The sequence below is a fragment of the Drosophila tropicalis genome, unplaced genomic scaffold (genome assembly GCF_018151085.1).
Source record: "Drosophila tropicalis isolate 14030-0801.00 unplaced genomic scaffold, ASM1815108v1 contig_859, whole genome shotgun sequence".
NCBI lineage: Eukaryota > Metazoa > Arthropoda > Insecta > Diptera > Drosophilidae > Drosophila > Drosophila tropicalis.
The window spans coordinates 6,444,477-6,458,121 of NW_027173353.1; the positions used below are offsets into that span (position 1 = coordinate 6,444,477).

The 13,645-nt window shown below is 37.2% G+C and overlaps 1 protein-coding gene across 1 annotated transcript; it reads right to left on the reverse strand.

The window, feature by feature from the left end:
- Positions 1 to 628: 628 nt before the first annotated feature.
- Positions 629 to 13,416, reverse strand: LOC137582631 (dipeptidase 1). The gene is made up of 8 exons (XM_068297243.1): positions 13,057 to 13,416; positions 6,365 to 7,052; positions 6,220 to 6,289; positions 5,950 to 6,126; positions 5,785 to 5,869; positions 5,640 to 5,715; positions 5,409 to 5,547; positions 629 to 778 (listed from the first exon to the last, which is right to left on the reverse strand). Exons 2-8 carry the CDS (start codon positions 6,976 to 6,978, stop codon positions 671 to 673), a joined length of 1,269 nt encoding a protein of 422 aa, XP_068153344.1. The 5' UTR covers positions 6,979 to 7,052; positions 13,057 to 13,416; the 3' UTR covers positions 629 to 670.
- Positions 13,417 to 13,645: the final 229 nt, after the last annotated feature.

Here is a 13,645-nt window from a genome sequence, read left to right on the forward strand (position 1 = left end):
TTCATAGAAAAAATAAATATTTAATGAAATATTTGTAGCTTTTTTTATTTAAAGATTTCTGTTGAATAAGTATTCACCATCTAGCCTTAATATTTTTTTTTTTTTTTTTTTTTTTGCTATTTGGATAGATTTTTTTCTTGCTTTTCTTTTTTGTTTTTGTTGTGCGCTATTTCTTGATTTGGTTTTTACCTTTGTTGCTTTGAAGTGTCCTTACTTACATCTAAGGATAAAAATAAACATGACAATGATATTTATACAATGTGGATAGCTCAGCTATGGTTACAATGTCTATCTGCATGTGTTAGTGTCTGAGATTGTGATTGTGAGAGATAGAAAGAGAAAGAGTGAGGGATATAGAAGAATGGGCGGAATGGCTGACTGCCACTTTGTATTTGTTTATGTGCAATGTTCCACTTGCTCACAAAGTTGCCCCATGGCAGCTGCTATGTGAAAGCTAAGTCTGAGGCCAACAGACAAACAAAACAAACCAAAACAAGGAATGAAAAAAGAAATACTTGCAAAATATTGTAAAATAGTTGTAACTTTGTCAATTAGCCTACAATGAGTAGACTTTCACTTTACACCTTTTAAGCCATGTATCTAAATAGTATCTGTATTTTGGTATGTATTTTTGGATGAATTTGAATGAACTTTACAAATTAGGAATTTATCACGTTCTTGGTCCTTGATAGCGACAATAAGATCTGCCCATAATGTCCTCGGGTGAAATTGACTGGTCAATGGGTTGAACACGCAACAGTTCCAATTGATCGCGCACCTGTAACAACATAGACAAGAAGGAAAACGGAAAAGTTAAAAGCCATTCTAGCAAAGCTGCAACGCAGGAAATTGCTTCAAATTGCTTCAAATTGATTGCTTTCACTCAAAGTATGAAAATTGCCATATAAGAAAACTTGTACAATTCCTAAATTGCCAAAGTTTTCATTTTGCTTTCTAGAAAATTGCTTCAAAATAATTGTAATGAAAGTTTTGTGTTTTTAGTTTGCCTCTGATGAGATTTATTTGCAAATATTAATTATACATTCAAGCCGAAACTTTTCGCGATTCATTTTGATTTAGCTGCTTGGCAAAAAAGTTTGTACCAAGTCATTTCTTGGAAGATGAAAATTACAACCTAAATGAGAATCGATAATAATAATCATTCTTGGTATAATAAAAATTCATAAGAAATATGAGCGAAAAGGTGTGAAAATATATATATTGCATTTCAAATTTATGAATACTTAGTCCTCTTCAAATTTAACTTCTCGTCCATTTTTAATAATGACCTGTTTTTGAAGTATAAGTTATTGGAGAGAGCAAATTTAAAATTAGGAGTTAGTTTGCCTCCATTATTTTTACACCCTTCCATGTGGCCTTTAATAAAGGTTTATATGTACATATGAATATGAATATTATATGTATACTTATATGTTCAAATGTATGTATAATAAAATATTTATGTGGATTTAAGGCATAGCAAAAACCTGGCACAACTCAAAGTAAAGTTTGCAGCTTATTTTTAGAGGAAAAAACGGGGGAAAATGTTGTTTTGCTTTCAACACCAAACACCTTTTGAGTGGGCCCCAAAAGGGAGGAGCCGAAGAAGACGAAGTTGGTGAGGGGACTATTTCCTGGTTTTGCCTTTTGCACATATAACAATCGAAATTACGTCTTTCTTTATGGTGGAGCGCCCTCGCCATCGCCCTCTGCGGCAGCAACACAATAAAACGTCAGCTTTTTGGTCTCAGTCATTGCACTTTTGTTCCCGCTTTTTTTCTCTTTCCCTCTCTCTCTCTTTTTTTGTGTGTCCGCCTGGCTTTGTGGTGTTTGCCTCTTGGCTAGACTCATTCCGGCCTTCACTCAGAGACCGAGCTGAGCTTTATGCTCACATTTCAGCGAAAGAAATAGTTGAAAGCAAAAATGGAATGTTAAAGAGCTGTGATAGTTTTTCATGCACAACCCCAAGCACAAAGCCAAATCAATTGTAAAGAAGGTCAGTCAACACCCACACAAATCCACATACTTACAGACACACACACACACACGCACACAGAGGGTGAGAATATACACACTAATACGCATGGGTTTGTGGCAGAAAGATATTTAAATGAATTTGTCTCGCACAAATTGCTGCCATTTGTCCATCGCCAATGCCGACGCCGCCACTTGGGCTATGTGTCGTGCCAAATGCCGTTCTTTGCTCGCATTAGATATAAAGGGCTAAAATAAAAGATACATTTACACAAACACAAGAGCCCAAGGAGTGGGAAAATGGTGATTGTGATGACGAGGGAGGAGATGCAGAAGCAGAGTCGAGTGCTCTGCTTTTGTGTAGATAAAAACTGGCGTCAAGAAAATTATCATGTTCATGGGCCATGGACTGCTGCTGTTGCTCTTGCCTTTGCCTTTGCCTTTGCCATAGCCATTGTTGTTGTTTGTTAGTGGAGCTGAAGCTGATGCTATCACCCACACCCACAACAACTGGCCCACCCACCAATTTGTGGTTGTTGTTGTTGCTGCTGCCACCCGAAACGCTTTCAAAAAAGGACGGCGCCTTGGTATATTGTGTGTACAAAATGTGGCCTTAGTTGTTCTGACAATCATTTTCATCGCATTGTAATGAAATCAAATGGTAAATTATTGAAAGGCATTGACCAAACTGAACCCACATCAAATAATTCTCAAAGTAAGTAGAAGTCGGAAAGTTTTTCCAATTTTATTTGTTCGATATATCAGGCCCAAATAGTTAAGAGTTATCAATGTTTTTATTATATGCTCTTAAGTAGAATGACAGTTTTATCAATTAAAATTATCATAATGGGATAAAAACATTTAAGCTGCTTTAATATTGGGCTATGTATGAGTTTCTGTGTTTTTATTTCATAAACAAAGGTTAAAATTAGAAGAATTTGTTTTTAAGAACAGCTTTCTGACTTATCTAGCAGTTCGTGTCCAGCTTAAAAGGGTATTATATGTACATAAGAATATATATATACATACATGTATGTGTGTGTGAGTGTGCTAGTGTACAAGATGGCAATCATTAAAATGGCCTTTTGCCTAATTTCTATGACTGGCTTAATTATCACAGCGACTCACACTCACACTCACACACACACACATACAAGCCACACAAAACACACAGCATAAATCCCTTGGGGTAGACCCTACTCTGCTTGTGCTTTTTGGAGGTAAACCAAAAAATAAGGACATTTGAGTGTCTAATAATTGAACATTTGACCCTGGCCATGTTGTTATTATTTAATTACATTACGAGCTTTAGATGTAATATATTTGATTTGGAATATTACAAGTTGAACGACCTCTATAGCCACAGAGGGTGCTGGCATTCAATGCTTCATCTCTCGCGGACTCAATAGAAACAAAAGGCAACATTTTTAATTACGATTTCTTTTTTTCCTTTCTCTCACACAAAAGTATTATAATAAAATGCTTAATGAGCATTATGGTTCAGTAAAGGAAAATACAGAGTACTACAAATATATATATGTATATACATACATAAGTATATCGTATATTATCTGTTGGCTGAGTGCAAAACGTAATAAGAATTGCGCACAGTTTTAATCAGCCGCCGCCCGGCAAAGTAGGCAACATTTTTTTGCCCCTTCTGATGTGAAAATGCTTATTGTAATCGCACAGTATCTTTTTCCTTTTTTTTTTCAGTTTATATATATGACTATATATAAGTGTAAAGTGAACTAAAACTAATTACAGCTCTAGAGAGAAAGGGAGAATACGATTAAAGTTTTTTTATGTCTCTTGTTTTCTCTCAGTCAGCGAGCGACAAGCGTTAAATTAAAAAAAAAAAAAACCTATACCGCATCTCACTCTGGCACTCTGGTTTTTAACTCGTGGGGGTTTTTATAATGAGAAAAAGCCATAAAATGTATGGAGTCGGAAACCGGCAACTGTGTGGATTGGGTAGGAAAAAGGGCATTTGATTTATATTTGTTAAATATTGCTTTCAAACTGCTGCAAAGCAATTTAGGTTTTATGAATATAATATGGAATGACCATATTAAGGACATATTGTACCCCAATTCTTATGATAAACACAAACATATATAAGTTGTAAAAATTTAAACATAAACATAAGACTAAATTTTTATCTATTTAAATTTTGATTGATCTTTTATGAATATGTCGGGAGTAAACAACTTTTACCCTTTTTAAATTTATTGTATTTTTAAAAACTGAACATTTGCCTTGCTCTTTGCTAACATTTAAGGCAATAATTGCTGTAACATGTTTTTGGAATAACTCTTATGTCCTTTTTGAAATCCCTAACTATATAATAATGTAATATCTATAATAGGTAAAATATGAAAATTAAAAACCATTCATCTAAATTGGTCTAGACTATTTTGTTGAAAAGTGATTGAATTGTTTTTAAACAGAAATGCTGGAAAATAAATAGTAATGTGTCAGTAACTCGGTAACTGAGACGTATTCTTAATTTGATGTCTGTTGAAGAAAATTCAAGAGTTAATAGTCAATATATGCAGATCCTTTACGGTAAATGAAAACTCTCACTTTTAGTTTGTTGATTTCTGAAGTGCTATTCAGCTCTTTAGTTACTATCTGGCATCGTTTACACCGAACTGCAAAACAAATCCACTTTAAAACCAGGCATAGCTCCAATAGTCATTCAAGTACCATTCAATGGAATAAACACTATAGAAAGTAGCTTCGGCTGAATACTCGTTCAGTATTGATTTAAATTGAATGCAGCTTGAGATTGAGAAGAGCAAAAGAAAACAGAAATAGAAACTGAAAACAGTTGAAATCTGGTCAGAGTCATGTGGCAAGTCTCAACGAAACCTACAGACCAGTCCAAGTCCTTAGCCAAGCCCAAGCTCATGCGGATAGCAAACAAGCTGACCACATCCGCAAACAAACGGCTGCTTGGTTATGCTGCCTGGCTAGTTGTTTGCTTCATGCTCGTGTATAAATATCGGAATAACCATTTGAAAATCCTTTTAAAATTATTTCGCAACTTGCGTCTTTTCGACGCAAAAGCCAAGGAGACTGGCAGTGTCCTGGCAAGTATGTGCAAATTCCATTGCAAAGCCACATTATTCCTTTTATCCTTTGAAAGGAATTCTCGGCAACTGCAATAACAAGCTAGATGGAGAGGATGCAAGCAGCCAAACTGCAAGCTGAATGGAACACGCGAGTGGGGGAAAATATTTTGAGAACTGCACAGGGACTGGACTGCACTTTAATCTTGAATCCTCGACAGGTATGCGCCTAAAAAAATAGAATGCAATGCCAAAAATTTGTGCCAGAAGAAAAACTGTTTAGTTTTCCTTCTCTTTGAAGTCGTAGGATATATATTTTTTTTGTTTAATTTTCTGTTTCTTGTATGTTTGCTCACTTACCGCTTCGACTTCCTTGAACACACGTATTAAATTCTTGCCAGCTAACTTGGCAATATCCTCCTCCGACCATTTATCAGACTCAAGCAAAGTGGCAAAAAGATGAGGATATTTCGAAACATCCTCCAGTCCCTTGGGTACTCTAAAAAATGGCAAAAATGAAAGAGAAGAAAAATTTTTGGCAATATAGTAGAAGAGAATGTTAAAGCTCAAAAGGCAATATTAAATACGTACAAGTTTACACCGTCATAGCCAGCCCCAATGCCAACATGATCGATGCCAGCGACCTCGCGTATATGGTTGATATGAGCTGTGAATCAAATTTCAAGGATTAATTGAGTTGCCGAAGGGACTGCTCGTTTGATACCCATACACATACCTACAACGTCGCGCAATGTTGCCTGGCCGGAGCAGCTGACAAAATGTGGATAAAATGCCACCATTACCAGACCTCCGTTAATGGCCTGCATGAGAAAGAAAGAGTGGAAGTAATGATTAATCGCCTTGGCCTTAATAGACTCTCCACTAGTCGCGGAGTACTCACTATACGCTGCAGGACATGATCGGGCACATTGCGCGAACTATTACAAATGGCATGGGCCGAAGAGTGGGAAAAGATAAGAGGCGCCCTTGATGCAGCCAAAGCATCCAGCATTGTGGGCACCGAAACATGGGATAGATCCACAATCATGCCCAAACGATTCATTTCCTTAACCACTAACTGAGGAGAAAATAATGAAATCGATATACATGTTTCGCATCGCATTTCCTTCTGTTTGCAAATGTCCTTGCTGAAGGAAAACTAATTTCTTACCTTGCCAAATGTGGAGAGGCCACCTATGTGTGGATATTTGCCTGGTTCGTCAACTTTGCAGCAATCCGCCCTGTTTAGACAACGACCAGAAAAAGTTCATACCATAGTCAAAGTTGAAATGCGGGTTCCACTTTCAATTACTTACCAGGGTGTATTGCAGGTGTGTGTAAGTGTTAGATATCTGGCCCCCAACTGATAAAACATGCGTAAAACGCTTAGACTCGTCCCAATGGCATGACCGCCCTCCACTCCAATCAGGCTGGCTATTTTGCCAGTCCGATGTGTTTGCTCTATGCCAGTTGCCGTCGTGACCAGAGCCATGTGATGCGGATAGAGTTGTACGAGGCGGCGTATTAAATCGATTTGCTCTAATGTCAGCTGCACTGCATCCAGATGCTGGGACGAGCATGGGGCATATGCCGACCAAAACTGTGCCGACACCATGCCCTCCTTCAGACGCCGCAGATCCGTGTGACTCCAGGCACTTGTCGACCATGGAGCCAATTCGCGTAGGTCGCCACCGAAATGAAAGTCTTTCAGTTGATTCTTGAGAAACTTCCGTATGTTCCATGGTAGATCGTTGTGGCCGTCGATAAGGGGTACCTCCTTGAGAACATTTCTCACCCGCTCCATCCGATAGTCGAAATCGTCGCCGCTGGCTGAGCATTTCAATATGGGCAGGACCAGCGGAAAGTAAATGAAGGTCAAACAATTTAGGCCACAAAGCACGAAGCCCTTTGGCAGCTTCCGCGATTTCATTGCCCCCAAGAGCTAAAAGCAGAGCACAAATGGCGGCGCAGCTTTCACATTGATATAGTTCCGTTTCGTTCGGGCTAAAAAACAGAGTCAACAATAGAGTAAGTGATAGCAAAGCGGTAAGAAACAAGAGAAAGAAGAGTAAAAAGTAAGTGTTAGAGAACGAATATGTGTGCTAGACTCTATTGCATGTGAGGGCATTGGCGTGATTGAGCCATTGAAAGTTGCTGGGCAAACAAATGCCATAAATATAAACCGCCAGCTCCTCCTCCTCCTATCCAGCTCAAATCCCTCCTCTGGTACTTCCCTCTAAACGGCAAACATGAATAAAAACTTTTCATATTTATTTCAGAGCCAACTTCAAATCGAAATCGTACACAAAATGCATAAAATGCACAATAAAAATGCAAAATTATTTATTGCAAACTTTTTTTCTTTCTAGTTCTTCTGGTGGATCACAAAACCCAAAATACGATAAGAAAAATAAAAGTCATCGACTTTCCCCAGCGAGTTCAAAATGAAATGCTGAGCCAGAAAGAGATAGAGAAGGAAAAGTCATTTTCCTCTTCTTGGGGCGACATAAAGTTTTTTACCCCTGCAACTGCAGGTAGACTTTACCAAAAACAAGGATGAGGAAAGGACATGCTAAATGTTCCAAAACAGAAATTGAAGTGAAAGTACCACATATATATATTTGAGCTAGCCACAGTTTCTGCGTAAGTGTGTGTGTGTGTGGGTCTGTGTGTATGGGTGGGTGTCACAAAAGTCAAATTAAAGTTTTTTCCAACTTCAAAAGGAAAGCAAAGAAAAAAAAAGAAACGAAAACTGAAACTAAACGAAACTACTTTAATAGTTTTCAATGCATAAGTCGGTCTCAAAGTAAAAGTAATGCCCAAACTGAGGCAAAACAAAATGGAAATTATGGCAAAACTACGAATGGGGCATCGAAATGAAACTTGGAATACATTTTTAACCCGTCTGAAACAGAAACAGAATCAGAACCCTGAACAGAATATACTAATGAAATTATTACTACAAGTAATATAGTAAGTAAATCCATTTAAAATTTGTTCACAATTGAACTACTTTACTTGTTTTGTGCACCCTATACTGAAATAAAAAGGATATTATAAAGATTATAAAACAAAAATCTTAATTAGTTTAACAAATATAAAGTCTTACTATATTTTTGACTCATAAATTGTCTTTTCAAATGTCTAGAGATAAATTTGGTACATCTAATAAGTGACGACTTTCAGCTTGTTACCTAATTTATTGTTAAAGTTTAAGAACTAAAATATTAACTGATGATTTTGGAGAATTCTTGATCAATAAAGTTAGGAGGTTCTCTTAAAACACAAAACACACATTGAGCCAAAATATACAACTGAATAAAATAGCATATTTAACTTTATGTTATCTACAGTTTTTTCTGCTTTACATGTGTGTGTGTGTGTGTTGTTAAATATTTTCCATTGCGATTTTGTATGAATGTTCGTAGCAAGTTTTGCTCAAACTTCATATGCCAACTGTTGTTAGCTCTGACTGTATGACCCACAGTGGAATCTGAATTTGTATGTGAATGTGGATGAGAGCTGGGATGGATGAAGTGACGGGGGGAGCGAGCTGGGATAAGGACGTGGGATGTGGCATGAGGTTGATTTTCATGCTCTGATGCTTGCGAACAAAATGAAAGCATTCTTGCACACTGGAAGTACAAGTTGGACGATATCTTATCTGCTCTGTTTGCTACTGTATTTCTGTTTCTGTTTTACGCAATTTTATACTACACATTTTACTTTTTCATTCTTTGCTGCTTTGTGTTATTTTTTTTATTTCTGTTTTTGGGTGCTTGCGTTTGTGTCCTCAATTCGTTTTGTATTGGACGGGCAGAGACAGAAAGAGAGAGAGAGAGCGAGAGGCTTTTTCTCTTCTTTTGCATAATCTTTAAGTTTCTGTGCAAACAAGAAATTATGCAAAAATCAACAAGGACGAGCTGGAGGAAATGACAACATTGACAAGGGCAACGCGCTTCGAATTTGTGACATGCAAAACGTGACACAAACGCAACGCACGAATTATTAATACAGAGAAAGAGACAACAGCAACAGCAAGACCAAAAACAACAACAACAGGAATAGAGTAGGCTAAATGAGGCCCTGTTGGGTTAACAACAACAACAACAGTAGCAGAAGCCACAAAACGAAAAAGAAGAAGAGGAAAAAAACAACCAAATGGGCCAAAAGGATGGCAAACAACAAGCGCCTGTGAAATCGAAAACGTTTGGCGCTTCATTTAACATTTATGGGTAAAGGAAACCTCTCAAAGAGCCGGCCAAAGACAAAAACGAAGAGACTGAACAAACATTGGTTCTTTAATTAATTTAACAAAGCCCCCAGTACGGTGACCAGGCCCAGTGTTACCAAACCCAAAATATTTAACTGATCCCTAAAATAAGTCTTTAAATTTCAAGATCGATTAAACCCTTTTTGATCTAGTTTTCTACACACTTAAACATATTAGAATATTTAGATAGTTTAGATCAAATCAATCAAAAGATAAATACTTAAAAAGGAGATGAATAAAGTCCAATACTGTCTGAACTTTAAAAAGTTTATTTGCTTGTACATTTGCATTGATAGTTGTTTAAAGTAAAGCATACTTTTAGGCATTCCAATGATCTGGTTGCTACCAAAAGGTGATCATGAAGGAGGAAAAACGAATTTACTTCTGTTAGTAATTTGAAAACCCATGTTTTATTTTATATTCATCGTTTTAACTTTGGTAGGATATGTGAACTTTCTCTTATTAAAACATTGGTTTTTTATTTTTATCCCTTTGAAACTAGTACCTCTGCATGGAATTTAAGAAAAACATATATTTTATACATATATTAGATAGAAATTTGTTGAGAATATTCCAAATATGTCATTAAACTGCAAGAGGAAGATTAAATTTCGCCCAAACATACGAGAGGCAAGTTAATAAATTTTCTTGCTTGCCAACTGGCAAGTGAACAGCAGCCCGCTTACACATACACACACACACACACACACACACGCGCTCGCGTCCTCGGAGTGAGGAACAAGAATAACAAAAAATAAAATAAAAGGGAAGGAAGGGACATGAAGCGAAGGAAGAACAGAAATGGGCGCAAGGATAACTGCGTAACGGCGCGTTGCCCCGTTTGAGTGGCATATATGGGCGGTAGCGGACGCGAAAGGAGACAAAGAATGGGAATACGTACATTTATTGCAACATGAAACATTATTTTGCATGGCCTCAAAAATAAAAGACCAACCGAAAGGGGGATGACAAAAGGGCTGGTGGATGGCACAGAAGGAAAATGAAAACCGGATCGCGCGTTGGAAAATTGCAGTACGAAGGAAATGCGACGACGTTCTCGTCGCAGTTGCAACATTCCCATGCAAAGTAGCTTGGAGACGACGAAAATAAATAAAAATGCTTTTCTTTTCCTACATTAGCGCACCATTTAAGGAAGTCTAAAACCCCCAGCCCCCCAAACCGAAACCCTTTCCTCCATCGTCAATATGGAACACCCCGCTAGGTTTTTCTGTCGAGTTTGTCGTCTTTCATTTCCATTTTCTCCAACTCCAAAAAAATAGAAGAGGAAACGTGCCGTAAACTACAGCCAGACAATCAAAATGCATTCATGTGCGCTTACTTTACGTTATTTATAATCAACTCAGCCCCCATTCCGGGAGATTTTCGCCCACATGGCCCCACCTTACGCCCCCTTCTCTCTTCTTCAAGTTGCCAGTGAAACATTCATTCAGCACTGAATTCCATTCAATAGCAAATTGTAGCCAAACAAACACAGAAATTGCCACGCATTCAGTAAAGAGCTTTAGGTTCTTTCTCAGGATCCTTGAGCATACCGTAAAAGAGTAAGCAGAGCCTTAAATTATGCCACTAGAAGAGCTTATAGAATTTTACTTTTCCCAAAGTCCTTAGAGTCATGCCAATGCATTCAAGTACCGACAATTTTATGTAAAGATGTTATTACTCTAAAAAGGTCATTATGAATAGTAAATTTTACCCCAATCACTTATCATAGAACAAAATTCTCATAATTATCTTCTCTCTCATAGAACTCTGGACTAAAACGCAAACCGAGAAGCATCATGTAAAGTGTTCCTAAAAAAGGTTTCTTTATATTTTATGGGGATATGCGAATAAGATGGGTGGGTCTATTAGGAAAAACTCAATGTCTATTCCATTTCAAAGTATTTCTCATCTTGAAATCTAATCAATTTGGCATAAAACTGGTCAATTGTTCGTTTTCAATTTGGGGACCTATGTAAAAATCATTGGTTCTTATTTTTTGTTTGTTTGTTTCTTTTGTTGGGACCAATTTCAATAAAAATGGAAAATCATAATGAAAAAAATTTGAAAGTTTTCATATGGCATAAATTAATTGAATGGAAACCTAACCAAATACACACACACACACACACACACACAAACACGCAAAAAAAAGGGACACACATGCTGAATAAAATATTCCTTTAATTTTTTTGTTCTTCTTGTTTTCGCTCTCTTTTGCTTTTTACGAAGCAAACTCAAACAAAATTCATGGATTTATGTTTTTGCTATTGTTGTTGTTGTTGCTGTTGCTGTTGTTTTGTTGGTCATAAACAAGAGAAAAACCTGAAACACAAAAGTGTAACAAAAACAAATACAAATGCATAAATATGTGTATGTGTATGTGTATGTGTATGTTTGTATATTACTATATAGTAAAGCTATAATAAGAGACGCAGGCACAGAACGGACGAAAACGAGGACAACAGCAAGGACGCGGCTAAGGCCTTAAGGCATGCGTGTGCGTAAGTACGGGCCAAAGGGTCATGAGAATGAATTGAAATTATTTTACAACAGAAACATTTTCATTTGATTTGCTTTAGGTTGTTTTTTTTTGTTTCCTTTTTTGGTTTTTGTTTTATATACCCATATTTGTGGTATCCATAATTTATGCTCGAATCAGAGGAGTTCAAACATTAAAATTTTTGTTTGCAGAAAAATGAAGGAAATTGTTTTCTGCCATACAACAACAAGGGGAATGAACTTATTATTAGAAGCGTACTCATGTATATAAAAAACGTAATTTCGATGAAGAGCGCTGACTCAATGCCCTATAACAACAATTCAGAGCCAAAATGATGTATATCCTTATGGATTTTTTGTATCCAGCATCAAGGAGATAAAAAACTACAGTGGAATTAAGCAGAGCTCTTCGAAAGAACGCCACAATTGTGTACGAATCTAGTGAATATGTCTAAGAAACAAACACTCCTTTCCAACCTGAACATTAAATTGTAGAATCAATTCGAATCTTTAGTGTTTCATTCAAAAAGTAATTGGCAAATCAAACAATCTGCAATATTTTCTTTTAACCTTTCTTCATGCCAACAAAATTAAAGTCAACCGAAATTGCCCAAAAGCTTATCCATTGACCAAAGACTTGACCGACAAACTCATAAACACTTGGCTCTGGTAAAACAGAAATAAAACCATGCCAAAAACCCGAAAAGCAACAAAGTAACAAGCATTTCCAAAAATTCCTTAAAACAAAAGTAGAGCTTGACGGATGCGGAGGGGGGTCGTAGTCTGGGCGTGTGGGCAAAGGGACAGAGAAAGTTCAAAGCAAATTGTTGCGGAAGGCAAAAATCAACATTATCATCAGCAGTCAGGATCAGGATACGCAGGCTCATTCCCCTTCTCATTTTTGGGCAAATGCAGACTAAAACACACCCACCACACAAACATATACATATACATATACAATGGCATTGTGGCAGGACACACACTGCTCTGTTTGTCGGTGGAGGCACTGGTGGAGGGACTGGCAGTGGAGTCAGAGAAGCACAATGTCGCCTACTGCATATTAATGAAGTGGGAAAACAGAGAACGAGGAGTCGAGCAGGAGAAAATACTCATCAATTTCTCAATATTACGACTTGCGGCTGTCGAACACAAAAGAAAAAACAAAAAAATCTGCATAAAGGAGCCGACACTCGTACACAATTCCATATATATTTTATCTTTGTTTCTGCTTACCAAAATCGGTTAAAGTATTTAACATTCTTTTGTTCGTCAATAAAAACTTTCAATAGTTTGCCCACAATTTAAATTCATTTTTCTACACTTTTCTTTTTTAATTCCATTCTGTAATTTTCTGCACTTATTCTCATTCACTTAATTCACATAGCTTTGTATTTTTTGTGAACTTTTCAATATTATTCCTTTTTTTTTGCAATCAAGCCGCTTACGTATACGTAACGTAATCTTGATGTGTGTGTGACAATTGTGAGTGTGTCACCATTCGCTTGAACGCCGAATTTAAGTGTAACGCAACACGTGTGAGAGAGCTCTGAGATTCGTTTGGGCCTCCTTCTACTTTGGCACACACAACTGAACCGGCCGACGCACGAAATCAAACTGAAACTAAGGCAGTCAGTGGGCCAAACGAGTAACGCGAATTTCGAGCATTATGCACAGTACGAAGGCCAACAAAGCAAAAACCCCGAACGAATCCTTGCGCCGAACCAAGGACTGTCTAAGAGCAAATTGTCCTAAGGCTGCTGCGTTAGATAAGCATTGAAATTGAAGCTATCTTTAGAGATTTGCTAGTAACTAAATAAAACTT